This window comes from Zootoca vivipara, chromosome 2, assembly GCF_965207765.1.
Source record: "Zootoca vivipara chromosome 2, rZooViv2.hap1.1, whole genome shotgun sequence".
NCBI classification, from domain to species: Eukaryota; Metazoa; Chordata; class Lepidosauria; order Squamata; family Lacertidae; genus Zootoca; species Zootoca vivipara.
The window spans coordinates 68,302,751-68,327,964 of NC_142584.1; the positions used below are offsets into that span (position 1 = coordinate 68,302,751).

At 42.5% G+C, this 25,214-nt stretch overlaps 1 protein-coding gene across 9 annotated transcripts in view; it reads left to right on the forward strand.

Moving 5' to 3' along the window:
* Positions 1–25,214, forward strand: part of SEMA3F (semaphorin 3F) — a 126,073-nt gene that overhangs the window by 87,887 nt on the left and 12,972 nt on the right. For 5 of the 9 annotated variants that reach the window (XM_035105991.3, XM_035105993.3, XM_035105992.3 and 2 more), the window contains exons 5-12: positions 2,096–2,215; positions 3,899–3,988; positions 10,314–10,407; positions 13,313–13,432; positions 19,963–20,102; positions 20,880–20,994; positions 23,303–23,372; positions 24,222–24,366. In XM_035105991.3, coding sequence (XP_034961882.1) covers positions 2,096–2,215; positions 3,899–3,988; positions 10,314–10,407; positions 13,313–13,432; positions 19,963–20,102; positions 20,880–20,994; positions 23,303–23,372; positions 24,222–24,366 — 894 coding nt within the window. The remainder of the gene's footprint in view (positions 1–2,095; positions 2,216–3,898; positions 3,989–10,313; positions 10,408–13,312; positions 13,433–19,962; positions 20,103–20,879; positions 20,995–23,302; positions 23,373–24,221; positions 24,367–25,214) is intronic. The other 4 variants (XM_035105997.3, XM_088662144.1, XM_088662146.1 and 1 more) reach the window with 1 other exon arrangement.

Below are 25,214 nucleotides of genomic sequence, written 5' to 3' on the forward strand. Positions count from 1 at the left end.
GGTCTTCAGGTTTATAGAGGATGTGGGAAACGAGTGGAGGCAAAGGAATGCTAGTAACGTGGTAGGATGATGAAAGCTGTCCTTCTGAAGCTTCCTTCCTCCAAGATCTTTAAGACTGAAAGCCACCAAGCAGTGGCAATTTGTATTGCTCACACCACCTCAGGGATACCATGCTATGAGCAATATGAGCAAATGATGATGCCCTATTGCCTATGACTGCCCTCTTCACTTCTTGTTTATTCCTATCTTTTCAGGTAACTGAGTCACAATAACCCTGGTTCCTTGTGCTACACAAGCTAAAGCCATGGTCATAATTCCTTGAGTAGCTATACAAAAGTTTCCAGCATTTGAGCAGAAACATTTGTGTCTGTGTGTGTGTTTCTGAAACCCTAAAATACAACACAAGTTTTAGTATGTGATGAAGTGACAGTGTTCTACTTCTAGTTAGAAAAGCTAAGATAGCAAAGACAGAATTAAATAGAAAGATTTTGAAGAAAATGACATCACCATTGTAAAACTTTGCTGGTTTCTGGAAGCTAAAGTGCAGTGGTTGGTGATGAAGTCATCTTTTGGTTGCAGGTTTCTGCTTAGCACTGGAATTGAGAGTGCAGCTGTAAACTTTGACTTCCCAACCTCTGTTACAAGAAGATATAATCATGTCCAAGTTAGCCAACTCTTGTGCCTTGTGCAATCTTTCTAAGGACAAGGGCTGCTAACACTGCTAGGGGGTTATGGAATATTGGTGTATGGCACATGAAAGTGAAGATTGCCTTGTCAGCAGTACTTTAAAGGAACTGGGGTTCTTGCCCAACCCCAGTTAAGTCTATCAGCAGTAATGTGTACTGAATTTCAGTAGGAGGAAGCAAGAGGTCAAAGGGTTACCAAGCTGTTTCCTACAAGGCACAGTCAGCCTTTTGGCCAGCTGACCTTGAACTCTGTCCTCTTGGGATTTCTCTGCTGCTACTGTTTGGGGCTCAGTCTTAGAGCAGCTAAGCTGGCTTGGTAAAGGAAACTGTTTGCTTGCATTTTTCCCATCCTACTGAACTCTGTTATCATGGCCCCAGCCCAGTACTGTTATGATTTGCCTAACTGGAGATTTGAGGCAAAGAGGAAACATGAGATGAGAGAAGGAAATAGTCTGCAGTCAGACACACTGAATGGAGCTCCATGCCTGGTCTAGAATCCAGCCAGTAAATGAACTCAGGTCTTGACAACACATGCCTGCATACATTCTGGGAATTGCTCTTCTTGCCTCTGGGCCTCACTGCTATCATTTACCTATTAGATTTTCAGTCCACCCTTCACTAGCCAATCAGTTCTTAGTACCTCTTATTGAGTGGGGATCTAAAGGCTGACCTTAATATATTTTCTTTCCTGGCATAGATAAGGCCAGAGATTCCCCTTCTCCTTAGTTGGTTATGCTTTGGTTATTTAGGGCACTATTTTCTGGCTTTTGAAAATAAGCAGGAACTGGTTGGGAGTCCAGGATTTGCCACCCTGACACCAGGATATATTATTGCAATCTTACAGTTATTCTTTCCTCAGTTTTCAGAAAAATTGGCTGTGAGTTGGGAGTTCTGAGCAGCACCGTTTATAATCTGCTTCAGCTACAGATGTTGCAGTGTAAGATGTGAGCAAGGAATGTTTGCTCCGGAAGGGGGTTTAGTTCAAAACTCTTCCAACAGGAACATGACTTAAAATGAGTGCAGGAAAATTGTCTCTGAAGTGCATCCAAAACTCATTGCTGGAAAAGGTGTTGGAGGGGTGGATCCAAAAGGTTTATTTGTGGATTTTCAAAGTGCGCCAGACCTAGCTTGCCTCAATTTTAACTGGAAACAAATGTTGTTGAAGAGGACCATTTGATCCACAGACCATTCAATGTGGTCTGATTTTGTGACTTATGGGTGTTCAGGGAGCTTTCATTTAATGCTGAAGCAATTACCTGATTGCTTCAAAATATGTGTAAATCACTGCTTAGGCCATGCTGAACAGAGGATGGAATTGCTCCATTTACCATAGACTGACTAATCTCCTTAAAGTAGATACAATTTCATAGGAGCCTGTGACTAACTTGCCCTCTCTCTTTGTTTTCCAGGGCGAATGTGGGAACTTCATCCGCCTTATCCAGCCCTGGAATCGAACCCACTTGTATGTTTGTGGCACTGGAGCATACAATCCTGTCTGTACCTTTGTCAATCGAGGCCGTAAAGCACAGGTGAGGTACTGAAGGAGCATATGGCTGGGACTGCAGCCAAATCAGTCCTGGAGAAGCATATGGGCTTGCTCTTAGGCCATGCTAGGAAAGCAGCCTCTGGCAACATTCAACAATCAATAAGGGATTGAGATTGGAGTATTGGGTAATGAGATGTGGAATCTTCTCAACTGTCTTATGTTTGTTTGTATGTTTGTTCAGCCCATTCACATCCCACTTCTCATCAAAGAGAGCCAAAGGCTGCATACATGAATCCCCATCCCCCCCCCCACCTCTACGTGGCTCTCATTTATCATCCCAACAATTCTGAAAGGTAAGTTAGGCTCTTAGGGATTCACCTAACCAGACCCGTCAGCAGAAGTCCTGCACAAGGAATTCCACTGTGCACAACAGGGCTTTACCCACCCACACCCACACCCCACTTATTCCGACAAGGAGATGGAGCTCCAGGTTTTGAAAAAGGTAATGGGGACAGTGAAAACATCAAAATAAAACACGTAAACATAGTGTTTCCTAAAAACAACAACAGCAGCAGCAGCAGCAGCAGCAACAACAACAACAACAACAACAACAACAACAACAACAACAACAACAACAGGGTAGGAAGAGATGAGGTGTTGGGAACATATATAAAGTAATTTGTAACAAGGTCACAAGAAGCATACTGTGTATATATATATTATGGAAGCCACTTGGAAGTTTTGATGATTAAGCATTATTTAAAGCACATTAAATACATAAAGCCTAATCCTAGTAATCCCCTACTGTGCAGAATGAGACTGTCTCCTAAGTATAGGAGTAAATGTATAGAATTGTAGCCTTAATTTGTGATAATCATTATGTCATGCAAGACCCTCGATGTCACATAAAATTTGTCAGACTTTAACGGATTCTCTAACTTGGAAGTATGCCATATTTTATTGAACCATTTCCAAATTTATGGAATCTTACCTGATTTTTATTTACTGGTAACCAGATTTTTTTTTGCTGTCATTAACATGTTCTCAGTTAGCTAATAATTGCACTTGTTTACTGAATCTTTCAATACAGGCAAGTAAAATAACCTCTGGTTTTAATGGAATTGTTTATCATAGTCATTGCCATCCAATATGCCTGGGGGGATGCATACAAAATATCTGTGAAATCAGCCTTATTGTTACAACACCTCTAACATCGTGTGTTCCTTACATTATATCTGCTTAAAATGTCTAGTGTTAGCATCTTCTTTAAAATAATACAAGGAGAATCTGCTTGCATAGGTGTGAATATATTTCCCACATTTATTTTATCTTCTGACAACAACTAGGAAATAGGAAAACCAATTGAAAACCACTTTTGTAAATGCTCTTCTTGTTTAGCAGGAGTAACTAAACCTCATTTCAGGGTCTTGATTTCTGCCTCCCCCCCCCCAACCCCATCCCACTAATTTTAGCAGCAGAGGCAATATGTTTTGGGGAGTGAATGCATAGTTCTACATAAAGTCAAACCGAACATGCAGATACACATTCAGACTAAATACAGGTCATAAATATTTGACGAGGGGATTTTGATCTCCATAGAAGTATGTATGTATTTGAGAGAGACAAAAGACTTCTGCATGCTGCATTCTCTGGCCATACCCTGCCATTCCTGCTTCTCTGGCAGGTCACCCTGCCAGCGCTAACTCTCTGCTCCTCCTCTCCTCAGGCTTTTGAGCTGAACCAGTCCATCCAGCAGGGAGGACGGGGAAGTAGAGCAGTTGACTCCTCCCTCCACCCGTCTCCAGTGGAACGCAAGGTGGGAATCGCGCTCTGCCCTGCCATGCTCTTCCCCAAGGACACAACTGGCTCCTTTCTTAGCATGCCTGAGCCTGGGCACTCTAACTTTCATTTTCAACTGGCATGTATCTAACAACTAACTAACAAGGGAAGGGGGCCAGACCTATGGGAATAGGACTGGCCCTTAAATTCACCCCCCTTCCCATCTAGCAATGAGCGCGCTTCCTGTACCGCCTCTCCTTGCGTCTCCTCACTTGAACTAACTCCTTCTTCCCCAGGCTCGCATAAGGTTTGTGCCAGGAACGAACACTCTCAGGATGTTTGACCTTGCTACATATAGTATAGAACCATGTCTTTGACTGTTTGAAATTGAGACAAATTTGCTTGCTGTTTCAAGCAAAAGTTTGCTTGATGTGAGGTGGCATGAATAATTAGCCTGGGGTAATCAAGGTTGTGATGACTGTGGGAGCTGGGGGTGGGGTGGGCCTATTGTATTTGCTTAATTGTTGTGAGGAGTGTGGACTTCATTAACGATTACATACAGTTTTTGTAAGTATGTTTGCTGAGAAATCATATAAAAAAAGAAAATGATGAGAAAATGTGTTTTTCTTGTGTATCAGATGTAATGTATGCGTCTTCCACTGATTATTGCAAGTCATAGCCGATGCAGGAAGCCATCCCATTAATTCCTTTCCAGTTTTCTCATTGTTGTCATTTAATTGATAAGGACGACAGTTAGTTGGGAGGAGATTATGAGATTTCCATTAGTCTCTATTAGTAGAAACTTTGTGGGCATGGTCCTACAATTGGCTAAAGACTTTGGTGTGGGAATGAACTATTTCAGTTGCTCAGCTCATATGGTTTCCCTCTAAGAAACATTATCAAAGCAGCATGGAATCCAGCCATATGACAATTCCTACGGTACATTGCTCTGTGAACATAGGGATTGGTCCTAATTAACAGAACCCTTTTTATGTCAGATAGTATTAAGGATGGTATGTTTCCCCATTTACAGGGTAGTGCTGAATAATTAGATTGATTGAGAGGTTGAGCTCCTAATGTGGATTTGTATGGGACTAAAGCCTCCTTTCACTCAGCAGTAGGTACTCTCCCATGTGTGTTCAAGATGGTGCACAAAAAAAGAAGACAGGAAATGCTACAGTATATGCTATTCTTTTCAAGGCTGAATAGTCTTGGTTGGAGTGTTTGAAACTTTCACAAGAAAACAACTGAACCTAATCTTGAGAATCTCAACTTTCCTTAATGTTTTGGTGTTGTTTGATTGTAAATTAGAGAATCAGCCTAAAATGTAGTGCTCTGATTTCTTAGCATTTTCTTCCTTCTGTTGGATTCTCTAGTTTTGATAATGCTTTGTCTTACCCCTGGAGTCACCCTGGTAGCTGTTTTCATCTAAATCTATAGGGCCTGATTCTGTGCTGCTGGACTGGAGCGGGGTCATTGTCAAAGACATTATTATTATTATTATTATTATTATACAGTGTATAAGTAATATTGGGTTTTCTTATTCTCTTTTATTTATTGAATGTTCCATTTTACACTTCAAAACAGAAAACTCACAAGTGGCACAATCACTTTTGCATTTTGCACAAGATGCACACTTTTTCTCAGTGCCAAACAATGACATATGACACCAAAGCAGTCTGCCCACATAAGCCCAAAGCTCTAAATAAAAAGGAAGTGCAACTCCTAAGCAAATACACACCCCCATTCTCAGTTTCTATACAGAGTCTGAAAGTCTTCTGTTTCACTTCTTTTATTATTTACAGTATTGCATTTATTAGTAGGAAAAGAAGTTCTCAAGCTGACTTTTAACAGACATGTTCCTCTAAGGTCAACACATTAAACTACAACTAGGTGTAATTAGCTGTAGGTATAACTGCTTAGCAGCCTGCATCTGCTGTCTGCAGGATTTACTAGAACTATACTGTAGTTTTGTGTGTCAACACTTGGTCTCATTCAAAAGCCAGCTTCCATTTTCCTGCTCTTTGTAGCTTGGATCTACAGCTTCTACTTGATGTGCTATTTATATTATCACTGATTGCTGTTAGCCAGTTAAAATGCATTGCAGTGTCAGGAGCCATCCTACTTTCCTCACTCCCTTGGGCATTGTCAGCATGTGTTTGACATACATTAGAAAGAGGAAGCAAGTCTTCACTGATATCCTGCCACTGTTGACCTCCCAAGCTGTTACCACAACGAGGTGGGGAAGAGAGTGGGATGTATCAGATGATGAGAAGATGCAAAGGGAATGGAGCAGAAAACACACTTGTCACATCCTACTGCAGTCTGGAACCCTTCAAGCCCCCTTTTCTATCTTTTGATAAATTGCAGATCCCAACTACCACCTGTGGATGGAACCTATAATGGCACCAAATAATACAATTTGTGACATTCCTATTAGTACAACTCCTGTAAACTGTGTGGTGCTTAAACTTCAAACAGCTGTTTTATCCCAAACTTATCAATCATGTTCCATTTATTTGTATACTATGTAAAGAAACGCGGGTGGTGCTGTGGTCTAAACCACAGACTAGGGCTTGCCGGTCAGAAGGTTGGCGGTTCGAATCCCCACGACGGGGTGAGCTCCCGCTGCTCGGTCCCAGCTCCTGTCAACCTAGCAGTTCAAAAGCACGTCAAAAGTACAAGTAGATAAATAGGTACCGCTCCGGTGGGAAGGTAAATGGCGTTTCTGTGCGCTGCTCTGATTCACCAGAAGCGGCTTAGTCATGCTGGCTGGCCACATGACCCGGAAGCTGTATGCCAGCTCCCTTGGCCAATAAAGCGAGATGAGTGCCGCAACTCCAGAGTTGTCCGCGACTGGACCTTTACCTTTACCTTTATGTAAAGAAACTGCATTTGCACTTGTCTTCAGTCAAGTGGAGTTCTATGGACAGATGTCGCTATCCCCACTTTAATAAAGAATCCTTGCAACATTTAGTGCTCTTTTCAAAGTCATCCAGTGAAATCCCAAGAATGCCACAGGCTTTAGCAAAATAATCAGGAGTTTCAAATTATGCATCAGAGACAGAGATTCAAACAAAGCCAGCTCAGGTAGGTTCCAGATATGAACCCGGGAGGCTCATAATGCCCACCTAAATGCATAGTGGGGAAAGCACTTATTAACTGTAAAATATATGCAGCATCAAATCGTTTGGTGAAAATAAAAAATAAATTTAGAGCTGAGACAGATTGAAAGGAATTGCAAAATAAGAGGGTGTTTGTGTGGCATTGAAATGTCATCAGGTTTGATGCACCACCACATCAAGGCCCTTTCCTCCACAGCCACCTGCTGCACCTCAGTTGACTAGAATTGAGCCCTGGCTAAGGGCGTAGAGGCTGGGTAGGCATATGTGGAGGGAGGGTTTTTGGGGGGGACCCTGGTCCCAAGCCACTTAGACCCCTGGCATTATTCAAGTGTCTGTATCTAGTGAGAACTCTTTGGACATGTGTCTGTGCTGGCATTAGCTGGTATTTCTGGCCCCCATGAAACTGTATGCTGGGACCACAAATTCCCTATGCTCATATTCATGTCCGTTCTTTTATCTCATTCACTCATCCCAACTCTAGTTCCTTATGCTGCTGACTCAGCCCATTCTGCTAAAAGTAGCTGACTTTAGCCATTCCTCAGGTGAAAGATGAACTACAGAAAGGGGTTTATTCTGTCCAATCCAATCCATCTTGAAGATAGCATCAGCACCATTTACCAAAGATCAATAGGGTGAATGCTGTCAAAAGAATGAACTCAATAATAGTCTGAGTTAAAAATATTTGAACCGTGTATCTCACACTCCCTATCTTTTCAATCCTTACACCACCCCATTCTTAAAACACAAAGCTTTTAAACTGCTCTGCTTTCCATTCACTGGATTTGGGGGGGGGGAGCCCTGAAAAGTTCTCACTCACATTTTTGTAGGAATGATCTGTTAATAAATAGCCACAATTCTAGAACAGTAGCTGCACAATGGCCTATTGGACCCTATTCAACAAAGGAAGACGTTTAGCTTAGACTTAGAAAAACAAGTGACAGTATCAGTAGTAAATATTTTTCATGGCCAATAAAATATAATAAAATATTTTAACAGACTTTTGTTTTCTTTAAAAACATGCTGAAGTCATTTTTTTTTTACATTTTAATAAAAACATTTTGGGTAAAATGATATGAACACATATGTTTACTTCCCAATAAATCAATAATATAAAAATAAGTATGTTCCAGCTAAAAATTACATTTCATTTAACAGTTCATGCCAATGTTTGTCTACTCAGAAGTAGGTCCGACTGAGGGTACTTTCAGTTGGATGTTTATTGTGGGATTATTGATTGATTGATTGATTGCCACATTCACATAACATTGTCAGCATCAAAATGTTAGCCCACATCCTCCTCACTCCAAATTAATCTGCATAGACCCTTTCTAGAGGAAATCTGATATATACCACCTGTTGCCAACAGTCTTGTTTGCAATAGCTCAATGACCTGTTTTCATATTAAACTCCTGTCTGGAAGCACCTTGACTTCACAGGGGCCTACTCGCAAGTAAGTATGTCAAGTTCTGCAACCTAAGCCACTCCCATCAAAATAAGTGGGAATTAAAAGCAGTGCCAGATTAAACCCTATGGAGGCCCCTAGGCAGTCGAAATCTTGCCCTCCCCCCTTGTGCATGCACTGTAATGGGATAATATTGAACTAAGAAAACTTGATTGTAATTTTCTTTCAAGATCAAATCAATATTATTTTGATCTGTTGTCACGGGCCCCTAAAATGCATGAGGCCTAGAGTTCAGTGCCTATTCCCCGCCTATTTGGTAATCTGGTACTAATTAATAGTGCTTAACGTTGGAAGATTATGTTTAATGTTTTCATCAAACCACAAGAGGTATTTTGTGGGGGGAAACCTCTTAAACCTTTACACGGCATTTTTCTTTAATTTCTAAATGGCTTCCAGCCCACTAAAGCAGCGATTTCCAAACATTTCATTAAAAAGATCCACTTGTGGGATTTCTTTCCCAAATGTTGATTCTACCACCCTGGTTTGGCAGTCTCTTCTCCACTGCTCCTTCTGCTGCATTGGCACCTACAAGCATTGCCAGCATCCTAGCAACCCTCATATAAGGCAGAAGTGGATCCCAGTGTACCGATTGTGAGTCACTGAAGTAATGAGTCATTAGTTTCATGATAGGAGGGATTCAAATGGCATTCACTCACTCTGAATTTCTCAGCAATATTTAAGGCCTGCATCCTATCTGGTCTGCTCTGTAACGGTTGATTGTCCTCTGGGGTGGGTGGGGGAAATGTGACATCCATGATTTATTGTTGTTTCATACTCGGAAGAGGTTGTAGCACTTCACAGGATGTTTGAAGGCAATCTGAAATTCAGCAGTGCCTAGGTACTACTTAGTAATAGCATGTGGTAACTAGACACTTACGGTACCTGTAGTGTTCACACATTACAGCACACAGTTGTTTCACTTCACCCAGTGGTCATACCCAGTGGGAAAAGTCTGAAAATGTATTGTTGTGCGCTAACATTGCAGGGAAAACGTTGAATCTTTGACTAGAATGTTACATGCAGTGTGTCTTGAGATGGGGAGGTCCAAAAGTATGAATTTTGGGAATGGCTTTGTAAAGTAGCACCATGCGGATAAAGATGGTGGGATACACTATTTTTATATTAATGATTTTTTTTCATTTACAGTACAGGTTTCTTTAGGAGGAGAAATGTTACTTCTGCAACTTTAAAATGAGACACATATTTGGGAGGTGTGCAATAGAGTTGAAGGGACAGAATGTATACTGTATGTCTTGTTTGTTCTGTTTGTATAAAAATCCAATAAAAATTATTTTTTTAAAAAAATGAAAAATGAAATTGATATAAAACTTGTAAGAGTAGCATGTAGACAGTACTGCAGTTGCTAGGGTGGTGTTTGCACCAGCTTTCTACATGGTTTGGTGGTGATTTTTCTCCATGCCTTCACAGGGTCTCAGAACAAAATAAAGTCTGTAGTGGCATGGAAAAAAATAGCTTTGCATGGTGAGGTAATGAACTCACCAGTGAGTCAGCCATCATTGAAAAATGATTTAAAGCAGCTTCCATGGGGCAGACATATTACATGCCAGGATTTCTTATATTCAACTGCTTGTAACCTTGTTGGACGAAAATTCCACTCCAGAGAGATGCGGTTTGGACAGTGTATTCATGTATGCAGCATCTTGTATTCCATGTACCTTTAGATGCTCTCTGATTAAAAAGAGTTGTGAAGGCCTGAGGTAATAGTGTGTGGTAAAGCAAATCATTGATCTACCTGTTGGCTTACTTTTTTCCAGGATTACATATTCTACCTGGAACCAGAGAAGCTTGAGTCAGGAAAAGGAAAGTGCTCATATGACCCAAAGGTGGACACCGTATCAGCATTAATAAGTGAGTTCCATGGTTGTGCAACATCAGTCTTTCTATAGGCATACAATTGTAGAGTTGGAGGGGATCCCCAGGGTCATCTAGTCCAACCTCCTGCAATGCAGGAATCTCAACTAAAGCATCCATGACAGATGGCCATCCAGCCTCTGCTGAGAAATTTCCTAAGCATGCAGCGCGACAGCAGCTCTGTGCCAGGAAATGATTTTGGCCATCCTCAGGCATGGATGAGTTATCTGGAAATGTCATCGGAGTTAATGGGAAAAGATCATGGCCTCTCAGATGCTGATAAAGAAGAGAAAAAGCATACTGTTCACTAAACTGCAGTGTCCCATCTGGTGGGAGAAGAGGAGGAATAGGGCTTTGGCGAATAGCAAAGTTCTGAGAGGTTCATTGGCAAAATTTCACAGATGACATTTATGTCACTTCGTTGCAGTCCAATCGTTTCCACTTATCCATCAGACATGCTTATTCCTCCCACTGCCCTAGCATTCCAAAACAACACAATGCCTGAGTGGCCAGCTATATTCACATATAGTCGGCTATATTCTGACTTAAACCAGCTGCAAATTTCATGCAGACCCCACAGACTAGGGCTTCCCTTGAGAAACCTGGTCCTTTCCATTGGTCATGCTAGAGTTACCAATGTATATTTTACTCTTGCCCTTTAATATATATATATAATAAATATATCTTTGAATGTTCTCATCTTCTTGGATTTTTATATCCTTCCCTCACCACATAGACCCACCTTTTTTCACTCAGCCCCAGGTTGATTTCACTCAACCCCAGGTTGATTTCAAGCATGGACATCCTCTGAACGTTGTCCTGTGTGGCCATACCATCTCCCGCAGGGCCCCTTCATCTCCAGTTCAAATGGTGGCTCAAGCTCCACAGGGCTTTCCCCATGTGGAGGTCTGGGATTACATAACTTCACAGCAGGGAGATAATTAGGAGTGGTATCATTGTCCTGCTGACCCTGGGCCTACTACTGGCACAACAGCTGCACCACTCTCCCCTAAGAGTCAGTTCCAGTGCTGGCCAAAGTTCTTTCTTCCTGCAAATCCCCCAACCGCTTGATATGGCCTGGCTGCCTCTGATCTTGTCCAAGCATTAGTATCCATTTACACGACAAGCCCCAAACTTCTTAATTAATCTGAAAGCAGCTGCAGCACTGGCCTGAGACAAGCAGGAATTGTGCCCTTGTACCAGTGGGTTCCTGGCTGAGTGCTGGACCTGATTAGCAGCTTTGCTAATGAACTTAGGTTCATCTCTGTAAGCCTTATTAATTTCTGTATAAGAGATTCAGAGCAGTGGTAGGAAAGCTGTAGAAGGGCACCTAACAGTTCATATGTTGTGCATGACTAATAATCTTGATCCTTTTCTCCCCTGCCTTTGATCATTATGAGATTTCTTCTATCAATGAGAGGTCAGAGCAACAAGAAAGGGCCCCTTCTACAGAGACCTTGCTTTCCCCTTGTCATTTCTTTTTATTCCCACTCTCCAAGAACAATTCACACAGATTCCAAGTTTGATCTCACACTTACCACCAAATAGGACCACCATACCCCCATTTTTTTTAGCATTTAATTAATTCATCCTTAAATATATAGCCGTTCCATGCTGATGGAAGCTTCAGGCATGACCTGAATGAAGTCGGGAGACCAGGAAGTGCAGGTGCTTTGCTCTTTTCGTTTTCCCACAACTCTTATCCAGTGTCACTCAGTACCATAATTCTTGTGCATGGACAAGAATTAGGAGATACAGTCCCCCTTTACTCTTTATTTCATGTTTTAATTACAAATTTCTGAATCCTCCTGAGTATTAGCACCTAAAGCATCTGAGTTAGGGGAAGGGAACTTATTTTCCTCTAAATTCTAAGTTTGTCTATAAAAATTGTGGGTGATGCCACCAGAGTGGTATGACATGGAAAGGCCACATGTTTTCACAAGGGAGAAGATGGGGGAAAGAGCACAGAACAGAGAAACCCTAAACTATTTAAACTATATTAGGTGTGAAGGGCAGTTGATGCACCTAGGGTCAAACTAGATGAGATGCAGGAAATCTGTGATTGGTTCTCATGAAGTTTCTTGGTGTTTGGGTGGTGGTGGTGGTGGTTTTAAAGCAGCTGTGGGGGCTTTTGAATGGAATGAGGCAGTGGCTCTGAGAGAGGGATTAATCCCCCCCTACACACACACACAAAAACCACACACACACGGATTTCCCAGTCTAAATCACATTTCCCCTCAAACCTGAGAAAAAATATATATGGCTGTCTGTATACTATTTTCCCTTATCTGGCAAATAGTGGAAGTGGCTGCAGTTTAGACAAGAAAAAGGCCTTGGTTAAATTCACCCTCCTCTGAACACTGTGTTCAGAGGTTATGTGTGACAGAGGGAGATGGAGAGAGAGAACTCTAATCAGAGTTTTCTTGTTGAGTTTGAGAATGAAAGGACTACAGAAGGAGGTGAGTTTCTCCTTTTCCTACCCATTTAAGAGTTCTAAGCAAATGAATGAATGTTGAGGATCTAAGAAAGACAATGGTTCCAGTTTCATAGTCTGGCAATACTGTCTGTGCCATCCATGCCCAAAATAAAACTTTGCATTCTTTTCTCACATGGAGATGTACAAACCCCTGGTGCACAACTTTTTTGGGGGGTGGATGGAGGTGGGCAAAGAAGAAGGTTGAGGTACTTGTCTTCACATCATGGTTCAAAGTGCCAGTGAGTAGCTTCCCTGTTTCTGCAGGTGTCATTTAAGAAGTGAACCATTCCAGGTATTTCGTATACTGTATTTCCCCCTGATCCCTCTCTTTCACAGAACCAGTGGGGTGAGTGGTTGGGAATCCTGCCTCAACAAAACTCAATTAAGTTCATTAATTTTCTTCCCCCTATCCTCTGTTGCCCACAGATGAAGAACTCTATGCTGGTGTCTACATTGACTTCATGGGCACTGATGCTGCCATCTTCCGCACCATGGGCAAGCAGACTGCCATGAGGACTGACCAATACAACTCCCGTTGGCTAAATGGTGAGTGAAAGGAGGGCAGACTGCAGAGTGTGAAGTGCAGAGGACAAAAAGCAGGGCTGCATTCATGATCTTTGTGTCCAGTGTCCATGCTACATGGTGGGAATTGTGACTTAGAGCACAGAGTTTCCCTCTCTTCTTTCCTCTCTCTGTTTCAGAATATTATTGTAAGAAAGAAAATGTGAATAAAAAGAGGCTTTAGTTAAGAAAACATTATACTAGCAGGAGCGTTAACCAACAACTCCCCTCCCCTTGGTCTTCAAGTTCCTTCTGTGAGTGCACACTGTTCCATGGTGACTTTTCAAGTCTGGCTTCCCGAGGGCTTCATGCCAAGTCATATCAGCTGCCTACAATTGGTTTCTTTTATCTGTCCATATATAGCCAGCTCAGTGGGCTTTGTTGTGGATGATGGAATCTTAATTTAGCTCTCTGGACCCCCATTTCTCATCCTGGTGCCCTTTGAGTCTCCTTTGCTGTTACTGTGTCCCCATGACACCTATCATACCCTTCTTCTGTACTCCCTTCTGTTCTCTGTCCTTGATACTTGATTTTGCTATCGCCTTGCCCTTGCACTGACACTTGTCCACACTTTCTGTCTAGCTCCCAAGACACCAGGAATAGGGCTCTCCTGCCCTGTTGATGCCTTGCCATCTATGTGGAACACAAAATACAGAATCTGTAAGTGTGTTCTATGTGGAACACAAAATACATCTATGTGGAACACAAAATACAGAATCTGCAAGTGTTCCTACTTCATTTGGGCTTTGCAGAGCACATCACTGAAGAAGTCATTGTCTTCTATAATTTTCTTTCCATAAAGAAAAAAGATGTGCTAAGTTAAGATACACTTTTATATAACTTTTGTCCAGCCATCTGGTCATTTCAGGAGTGTGTTGGTGTTTGACTAGTTTCTCTCTTTGCTTGATTCCTTGGCTATGTCCCCTTTTGTGCATTCAAAAGCATTTTGCTCCTGGAATTATTTCTCTACACACAGTTGGTGGTGAAGGCAGGTTTGTATTCTTGTCATTTCTGATAACTGATCCAGAGCATTTAATCTCCTGCCCTCTCTCCTCCAGCATGCATCATGAAAAGGGATCCAATGAGAGAAGGTCTCAGCTTCCCTTTTGGTTGCACTTCCAGCTGTTGTGAAGCAGCAAAAACAGCTGAGTAAACTGGAGTTGGGAATCAAATTTAGGGAGATGTCATTTTAGTAACCTGAACAGAGCTATCTATGAAAGCAAATGTTGGATTATAAGGATGACCATTTGCCTTCCATGGCAATTTTTTAGTAGTGATGGCTCTAGAGAAAATAACAACATATCCGCAAATTGCAGAGCTTCCAAGATATTCTTACAAAAGCTTTTAAGGCAGACAGGTGTGCTTTCAACCACATAAATCTTACAACTCCCCCCCCCAAAAAAAAGCAAGGGAATGCTTGGTACTAATGATGAAGGTTACTGACATTAGACTTATGAACAGCCCAGGCCCAGAGTTTTTCAAAGTATGGTACACAGCTTCTCTTGGATTGATTCATAGAGTTGTGTTTCTGACAACTTACAGGTCCAGTTACCTCAGCACACCGAGGTTATATGGGTGGCAGGAATTTGGCAGTAGTATGTGTGTAAGAAAGCAGTAGTGTATGTGTGTATGTGTGACAGAAAGTAATATGGGTGTAACTTGACCGATAATATGGGTGTGTCACTAGATGAAACTCCCCTTGTTCTTACACAGGAGAGGCCTAGACTTAACTATTCATAGTAGGGTTTATATTTAAGCAGAGCAGCAAGGCGTTGCGCTTCTGTCAAGGCTGCCCAGTGTCTACTTACTCCTGGGGTTGCCATATTTTAAAAAATAAAAACCAGGACACCCTGAAAGTTGAGGGTTTTTTGTTTGTTTTTTACAAAAATGCCAAGAAAACGTGATTTTTTAATTGACTTTCCTAAAATCCAGGACAGCGCCACTTTTCGGACACCCCCGGGTGTCAATTCAGCATATGAACTCCCAGTAATGTCTGGGAAAATCTGGACATATGGCAGCCCTACTCACTCCCCACCTAGAGGATGAGGATAAGGCACTTTTGGAACAAAACTGTGTGTTTCTATACAGATAAACCTTTAGCACTATTTTTCAGCCAAGTCTCAGGTAGACTTTTCCCACTTAAAATGGTTATTAGTGTTCTAACCTGCAACACCCACTCAGCCCCTTCTAGGATTTTACTTCCCCTCAGGGAATCAAGACCAGTTTGCTCTGCCTGGCTAACCCCTCTCAAGACAGTTTAACATCTGCACCTGCCCACACTGGCTTTTAATTTTTCTTTCACCAAGAGTCAAATCTCTATTTCACCTCTAAAACTGTCAGCATCTAACTTAAACTCCACACTCTCTTTCCTGATTTTCTGATGGACTCACCAGCTCTCACTGGTTGTTGGGCCACTAGGAGGCAGACCCAGGGCCTGTCCATCACAATATGAACTGGTTGTCTGGGAAATAAAATGATGTGAAAGAAACTGGGCAGGTGAGATTACCACACAAGTGAGGGACATCAGTGGTAGTGTGGGGCAGGCAGCACTTCTCTAGTACAGTACTTTTTCCGCAGTAGGAGAGAGGATGTCATCCACAAGATTGGGATTTGCCAGTGTTGCATGCTTGCGGAGTTGGAAGGCAGGACCTACCTGGCAAGAGCCTTTCCTGCACTGTTTTAAAATGGGCATCTGTTTTTTACATTAAACGTATGTTAGAAAGCAGCATAATCGTCCCATAGCCTGTTACAAACAGTTCAAAATGAACCTCAGCACCATATAAAAAGGCTGCGCATTACATTTTGCTTGGTGTTGTTAAGGTTTAATGTTTTACTATGTTTTTATATATGCTGGAAGCCACCCAGAGTGGCTGGGGCAACCCAGTCAGATGGGAGGGGTACTACTTCAACTACTAGTAGTACTGCTACTAAGCATTCCTCCACTGAGCTTGTGGCAGCAAATATGGGAGTTATCCCATTTCTTCCTCATAACGGCCCTGGGAAGAAATCAGCAATGTGCTGTGTTGAGCTTTCCATTACAGCAAACATCTCTGCATGCCTGATGGAAGGATCCTCCTTTCCTCCCTCATGCATTGTTCTGGCGGTTATCCTGACTCCCCCAGAGCCAACTGTAGGGGAGGCGGGGGAGGGAAGCTCTACTATGCAAACAGAAGTTGTTGCACAGGGCTTCTGCTGATGGTAAGATGAATCCGACCCATTGTGTGGTAGGCTAGGCTGAGAAGAGTGACTTGCCCAAGGTCACCCAATGAACTTCATGGCTAAGCAGGTATGTGAACGCAGGTCCTCACAACCAGCATCCATGGATCAACACCGCCACACTTTTGGACTCTCGGGGGTGGGGTGTGTTACTCCAGAGTCTGTCATGATGAGCTCCTGCACTTGAAAATTTATCACTGTGCCATTGGGGGACGCAGAAGAACTAGTCGCTTTTGGGAGAGGGTATCATTTCATAAAGGTTGAGAAGCACTACCTGCCTCTCAGTTTTGGGATGCCATAGTAAAGCAATTTTCCCAGCCTGTGATTTCAATTGCTATTCACCCTTTTCAAGCTGAGCTGTGTAAGTAAAGAACTCTTAAACTACCTAATTTTGCATTACAAATGAGGTGATACAAGGAATAGAGCTCAGGACTCCAGCACTGTAGACTAAGAAGGCTTAGTTAATCAATCACATGGCCATGTTTCCTGCAGCAGCCTAGCAAACAGCTGCTTAACTCACTGAGCTTTATGTCAACTTCTTTTCTACACTGACATGAAGATTTGCTTCCCTAGTTTTGGCCTGTGATACAGGACAAGCCACCATCACATCCAGTAAAAGAATTTTAGTACCAAAGGCTGCAAGGGATTCAGAATTCTTTTCAACAGCGCAAGTTTGGATCATAACAAGCCTTAGAGTGTGAAGCATTGACTGAAGTTATTCAGAACAGCTTTTATTTGGGGCATTGAACAGAATTTCAAGAAATCTATAGAAGTGGTCCTTTCCCTAGTGTTGTAGAACATTTACTAGTTTAAAACACAGACCCTACCTGATTGACACCAGTTCCACAGGTCTTCTGATCTGAGAAGGTCATTTGACTCATTTGTCATGATTCAAAGTGGCAGTGTCTGCATGCCACAATAAACCACATCAGTAGCTGCTGCCCTGCCAGGAGGAGCCATCATGGACTGAAGAAACAAGCAGCTTTTGTTTTTACAGTTATTTTTATAACTATGTAGTTTAATGTTTTTGTAAGCCACCTTGAGACTAGCTTTTCAGCTGTAAGGTGGGACTTATGTTTTAAAATAAATAAAATGTAATAATATATGCACAAGTTGAGCAAATGTTGGCAGAGATGAAATGCCTAGAAGCTGTTTGATTGCGTCTTAAGTGCATTCCATAAATCTTCATTTTCAACCTCGGTTAACACTATTTTGTGTGACCACAAAAGGATTCCATAACAGATCAGGAAAGGTACAGCAAAATGTGAGCCCTGAACTGAACAATCAGGACTTGTTTGAGAGTGGTAGATATATTAATCTGTTGCAGGAAAAACAACATGACTATGGCACCTTAACTTGCAGTGTAAGCCTAAACATGTCCACTCAGAAATAAGTCCCATTGAGTTCATTGGGACCTACTTCCAGGTAGGTGTGTATAGGATTGCAGCCTTAGTTGTTATATAGGATTTCTGGATCAGACCTTATTTTGTCACATGCATCAGTCCTGATTCCCACAGTGAAGTAACAGTTGCATGGCACATACTACGCGTGTTCAGATTTTCACTCTTCCACTCAACCAGTGGCATAGTCGTGAATTTTAATGTTCAGGAGCTCCTGACACCCTTATAGCTCATCCACAAGGAGAATCCAAAAAGTCCTATACTTAATTTCCTGGGGGTAAGCTATGTTGAACTCTGAGGATTACTTCTAATGGTATAGTTCCAGTTTATAAAATGTATTGAGCTTTAGCAATAGCTCTTCAGGCGGCTAAAAGGCTATCTTTTGCTTTATCAGAAATGCAAACAATCTTACAGGAAAGCAGGGACCCCTTCAAAGAAAAGAAAATCCTTGTATGCCTTCTGCTTGATTAGTTTCCTCATACTCTGACTTCCTTTATGGTAATACACGACAAACTTGAAAGCCTCACAAACATATTGCCTCATTCACTTGCCAGAGCAAGGAAGGTCTGTCAGTTACCATGGCGCTCTGGCAGATGACATCGTTGCTCCTGCCCTGAAAAAATGTACCAGGGGGTGTTCCCCCTCCATTATACCACTGCATCCTACCCACATTTCAGCTCTCTCTTAGGGTGAGGTTGGGTCCCATCAAAAATTTACATGGCAACTTTTGAAAGCAAAATCAGTGTGGGTAAACAATAATGGAAAAGAGGCTTATAATTGCAGTACAGTGGTACCTTGGTTCTTGAACTTAATCCGTTCCGGGAGTCTGTTCAACTCCTGAAACCATTAAGAAAACAAGGCGCAGCTTCTGATTGGCTGCAAGAGCTTCCTGCACTCAAGCGGAAGCTGCGTTGGACGTTTGGCTTCCAAAAAATATTTGCAAACTGAAACACCTCGGGTTTGCGGCATTTGGGAGCTGATTTGTTCGACAACTAAGCCGATCAGGAACCAAGGTACCACTGTACTAGCAAATCTTGCTGCTATTACGCTATTAAAACTTGCTCTATTCTTTGACCAACTGAGAACAGAAAACTGTGTTTTCTTTGAATCTCTCTTTCTCCAAGCTCTGGGGAAGACTAGGTATCAGGTCAGCACCTACTGTAATATAAAAGTACAGAATTTTGGTTGTTAAGACAGATACCTACATTCTGTTCTCCCTACTTGAGCTGCTTGAAGGAGCCACAATATGTCAATGTAGAGCTCTATGAATTAAATGTGTGCTCCAAAGGGGTGGACCCAAGCCTGTGCATGGAGCCAGTCTTCACCCTATATCACTTTTCAATGAATAATTTGCTCTTGAATAAAAACAAACATCTCTCAGACAAAGCTGTACAGGGTGTGAGACAAATTGCTGCACTTTGCTAAGTAAACAACATGTTTCAGAGTAATGTGCTAGGAGCATCTGTCAGATGATAGGAGCTTGAGCCAATTTCCTCACCTGGCAATATGCTTTCTTCACTGCAACAATAAGTTAAGTTCAAATCTTTGCCAATGCAGTACTGGAGGGGAGACATGAGGAAGGAAACTCGCATATCTAGAGATGAGGTGCTGCCTCTCCCAGTGGGGATGAATTATTGTGACTGCATGAGTGTACTGCATACATCAACCTGAGTACACATCTAAGGAACCTTTTCAATATTTGACTTACTTAGCCCCCAAATTCAAGTATAAGCTGCTGTTTTTAAATTGAAGGCAGTTAGGGTTCTTCAAACAGCGACCAGGTGACCTCCTCCATGGGCTGGCGAGGAAGCACATGTAGCACAAAAGCTCTGGGTCCTGGAGTCTGGAAAGAACATTCACCCTTTCAGACCACATTACTGTTTAAACTACTTTTTGCAGACCCAGCATTTGTCCATGCACAGCTCATTCCAGACAGCGCCGAGAGGAATGATGACAAGCTCTATTTCTTCTTCCGAGAGAAATCTACCGATTCCCCACAGAGTCCTGTTGTCTACTCCCGCATTGGTCGCATTTGCCTGGTAGGTCTTGAGGATGAATGAGCATAGGTATGGTTGAGAGTTTACTGTAAATTCCATGTATTTGGACCCTTCTCTATAATACCATTAACAAGGAGTTCCTGGCGCTGTCTAGGAATTTTTAGAAACCAATAAATACTGTGATTTTTTAATAGTGTAACTTGTGAATTTAACTCTTTCACCCCCCAAACTGAGTAAAGTCTTGTTTTGGTCCACCATCTTGAATCAAAATGGCACCCAGCACTCCAAAATCAACAACAACCTCAGGAACCTTTGTGCCAAGTTTGATGATGAAATCTTAAGAGGCAGCCAAACCTATGTAAAAAATTAGCACAGTCGCCCTGAAATCCTATTTAAGTCCACTATCTTGGAGAACAAATAAACAAGGTGTCAATGTATAGAGAATGAATGAACGGATAGACAAACCACTTTACAAAATATATAGTAGATCACCAACATCTCTTCTGAATGGCAGAAGCCAGTGTTGCTCTGAGCTCCTCCACTGCCACAGTTTCTGATTCCTCCTTCCTATATTGTCCTCTTTGGTATAGCTTGTGAATAGCTGGGAATCTGGAGTAATTGGGCATTCCTTTGTGCTCATTACTCTTTGCCCTGTTTCTGTTGTGTCCCACTGTATGGAAGTGTACAGGAAAATAGTTGTGTGTCTGATAGTCCAATCCTAGCCGTGCACACTACAAACACTGATGTGGCTGCAGGCAAAAGCACAGTAGCTTTCATAACACTTTTTGTATCCCAGAACACTGCTTTCCTTTTATTTAGAATGATGATGGAGGCCACTGCTGTCTGGTGAATAAATGGAGCACATTCCTGAAAGCACGGCTCATCTGCTCTGTGCCAGGACCTGATGGGATTGAAACACACTTTGATGAACTCCGTGAGTACAGTGAGGAATGGGATGTTGTGGGGGAAGGGGAGTGTGGTAGACAGGACTTTTAAATGCTAAGTGACCTGACATCTTAATAGGGGCTCTGACTAGTGGAGACGTAGACATTTAATGATCTCCACCTAGTGGCCTGTGGGCTGGATCTACTCTCCAGAGCCCCTATCAGCTCTCCCTAAATTTTAATCAAGGTCCAGTCAGAAGTTTGCACACAATTTTCACTGAATCCCCCTGCCCCCACAAATGTTAGGAATAGAAATACACTTCACAGCAACAATATTTCCTGTGGATTGTGTATGTTGCATGCACATATTTCTATGTAGTGCTGTTCCTAAGCACATAATTGTGAAGGCCTGCCTGGGAAGTGATGGCAATGTTATTACAGAGTCCAAATACCCATACTGGTGGTCTGTGCAGCGGTCTACACTTCTGACACCCAGGCTTCCCTGTGAAGAATAGAGTAGTCCTCAGTGAATATAGAAGTTGGCCAATGTACTCAATGCTTATTTTTTTAAAAAAACAAGAATTACCAGGGCTTATAAGTGTCTGCAAGTTATTTATTTTAAACTAATAGCCTACCCTATGAACTCAGATGTGATTAAATCTGATGATACTAAGTGAGACCAGCCCTGAAGAACCTTGGCTCAAATGTAGCACTGAAAATTTCACTTACCTTACTGGGGTGCTGATAGCAGAAATCTATAACTAAGAGTCTCCTGGACAATGACCGCTCCCTTTCTCAAGCTCTGGGAGGAAGACCTTTCATTGCCTACAGACAGCCACCCAATCTTAAACAACTCCTCACCCACAATAATACAACCACCAGACTTAACATGGACACTGGTACCAGAGCCTGCAATAAACCCAGATGCCAACTTTGCTGCCACATACACCCAGACAACACCATTACTGGCCCCAACAACATCCAACATACCATCTCAGGACTATTTAATTGCTCATCCTCTAACATTGTGTATGCCATCAAATGCCAACAGTGCCCTTCAGCTCTCTATATTGGACAAACAGGCCAAACCCTACGCCAAAGGATAAATGGACATAAATCTGACATCAGGAACCAGAAGACAGAAAAACCAGTAGGAGAACACTTCAATCTCCCAGGACATTCTATACAAGATCTCAAAGTAGCTGTCTTACTACAAAAGAATTTCAGAAATAGACTGGAAAGAGAAGTTGCTGAATTGCAATTTATCACCAAGCTCAAAACCATGGAGGGACCTGGTTTGAACAGAGATATCGGGTTCTTATCTCATTATACATGATAAGCGATCTTCAGCCATCTCAACCCTTGCTTTTTCATGCAAAACCATTTGCAGTCGTTTGCGGTCATCAACAGCTATCAGTCAGTCAATCACCCATTTCCACCACCCTTCTGAGTGATCCCCCCTCCCCATCCCCACCCCTCCCCACCCCTTCTCTACATAAGTGCCTGGAAACTTCCATTTCACTGTATCTGAAGAAGTGTGCATGCACACGAAAGCTCATACCAAAATAAAAACTTAGTTGGTCTTTAAGGTGCTACTGAAGGAATTTTTTTATTTTACTTCGATCCAGACCAACACGGCTACCTACCTGTAACTAAATGAGAAAGAAACCTGAGCACATCTCTGCCTGATATGAAAGTCGTATAAATAGGCAATTCAACCCTACTGACATGACTTATCATTCTTTTTATTAGAAAGAACAAAAGTTTTTATTAGCTACTATTAAGGACGTTAGTTGGAGCGCACTTCATAACAAATTACCTTGACCTGGCTTAACCATGGCCACCATCTGGCTTGACTAATGTCTGGCATAGTCAACTGTGGTCCTATATCTGCTTGAACCTGACCTAAGGTCAGGACTGGGCCAGCTTGCTGTGCCAAGTTTTCTGATTTGTTTGCCTCACTTCACTCAAGGCAAAATTAGATGTTAGAAGTTTTTTCACCTTCCTCCCAGTAGCACGGGTGGAACATAAAGTGTATATAGCATGGCATCTTCATAACATGTGTATCTGCACCTGCCTCATCTCAATGGCTGTAGCCAGAAAGAAAATGCCCAGGGCAATGGCATCACTTCACATGGTGTGTTCTATTAGACATTACCAAAAAGGGGAGAGGAAAGAGACACAGACCAGCAGCAGTAGCAGACATGTGTCTTTTATCATGCCCAATTCTTCCCTCAGTGAATTGGTTCTATTTTGGTTATCTCAAGACAACACTGTATTCAGATCTTATTTTCAGACTCCCCTGCCCCCCCCAAACAAACACGCCATGAGTTGCTAACTCTCTCCTTTCTCTTCAAGAGGACGTCTTCATCCAGCAGACCCAGGATGTGAAGAACCCCATAATTTATGCTGTTTTTGCTGCCTCTGGGTGAGTGCTCTGGGAACAGAATTTGGAGACCTTCCTTCCATGCTCATGCCTGTTCACGCTCACAACTTAACAAGGCAAAACCCCAGATTTAACTCTGAAGCAGAAATAGTTCCAAAAGCAGACACCATTCCATCTTGTGGTGATGTGTTCCATTTCTAGCCAAGAAGGGAACGTGGTCTTAGACAGGGTCACCTTGGAATTTTCTGGCAGAGCTGGAATACAGCCCAGAAGCACTTGTTTGCCAAGCTTGGGGTTTTCCCACAAACCTAGCCATGGCAGCTGTAGTTGATGACTTGATCCTCTGGGGAAGGCAGGTGGAGTACGTACATACACACAACACCAGGATCTATTTACGCCTCTGCAGGGTCAAGAGGGTGTCAGGTCCTTTGTTAAACTAGCAAGCAGCAACAGCTAATGCCATTTTTCTCAGTGCTTGTGGTTGGAACAACTAATCCTGGAATGTTATAACTTGGGGACGTGGCCTGATAACTCTCCAGCAGCTGCTTGAGGCTGGCCGCAGAGCACCAAAATTGCATTGTCTTATCCTACCCACCCCCACCTCTTTTCTGGCTTGGTGCTCTGTGCCAGGCAGGAAATCCCTGTTTCTTTGGGGTCTATGTCATTGCACATGTTCACAAAGGTTTAAGGACGTTTCAAGGGCTTGCCAGCAGCCAAGGCTGAGCAGAGATGCACAACATGTTTCCCCTTTGCAGCTGTGACAGCCAGGAGGTCAGGATGCCTGAGAATATCTGCTGTAGACAAGGATGGAACATTGCAGCCAGCTTTTATATGTGAAGGACATAGCCACCCTTTGGACTAATACAGCTCCCCATCCCTTTCCTTGCACAGGTCTGTGTTTAAAGGATCTGCTGTGTGTGTCTACTCCATGGCTGACATCCGCATGGTCTTCAATGGACCTTTTGCCCACAAGGAAGGCCCCAACTACCAGTGGATGCCTTACACAGGCAAAATGCCCTATCCACGTCCAGGCACAGTAAGTATGGGTGAGATGGTGAGATCTTCAGATGATAACTTATCTCTAGGGCACTGTCCCCACACCAGTGCAAATATGTGTTTCAACATTCAAAGCCCAGAGGTTTTGTAAATGCTTATCTGTCCTTGGTAATGTTGCATGCCGTACATTCAATCTTGCAATGTCAAGATGTTTTGGAAGAGTGTACATGTGAAACAGACTGCTCACTTTTACATGCACCTTTCGCTAGTGGGCTTCCTGTATGGTGCAAGGAATCACCCAGTCATTGCTCATTGGAAGAGCATAGGCTTTACAGACAGAAGGTTCATTCCTTGGCATTTCTACTTGAAGGATGTTAAGAAGCAAGGCTGAGAAATACCTCCATCTGAGACTCTGGAGAAGCAAAGAGTTCCAGTTTAGAAAGGCCAATGAGTCACAAAACATAATTGAATGCAGAGAAGAGCTTATTCATACAGAACAAAATTCAGTGTATTTTGAACCTATTTCTTCTTCCTTGGGGGATTCTGCATGCAATGAAAATTTATTCTAAGCCAGAAAAGTTGGGCTTGGCTCCACAGTTGGTGGAACAATGGTCTGATTCTGTAGAAAGAAGCTTCAGATGTTCAGTTTTAAATGAATGCTAAGGTAATACTTGTCATTTAATAATAATCCAGGGGGGAAAACCCATACTTATCAAATAGTAGGCCTGGGGAGGAACCATAGATTGGTGGCAGAACACATGCAGAAGGGCCACACTGGGATCCTTTGTATCTAGCTAGCAGGACTAGAGTGTACAACTGCCAGAGGTCTTGAAGGACCACTGCCAACCAGTATACACCATACTGTGCTGGCTTGTCCAGTGGCATTAA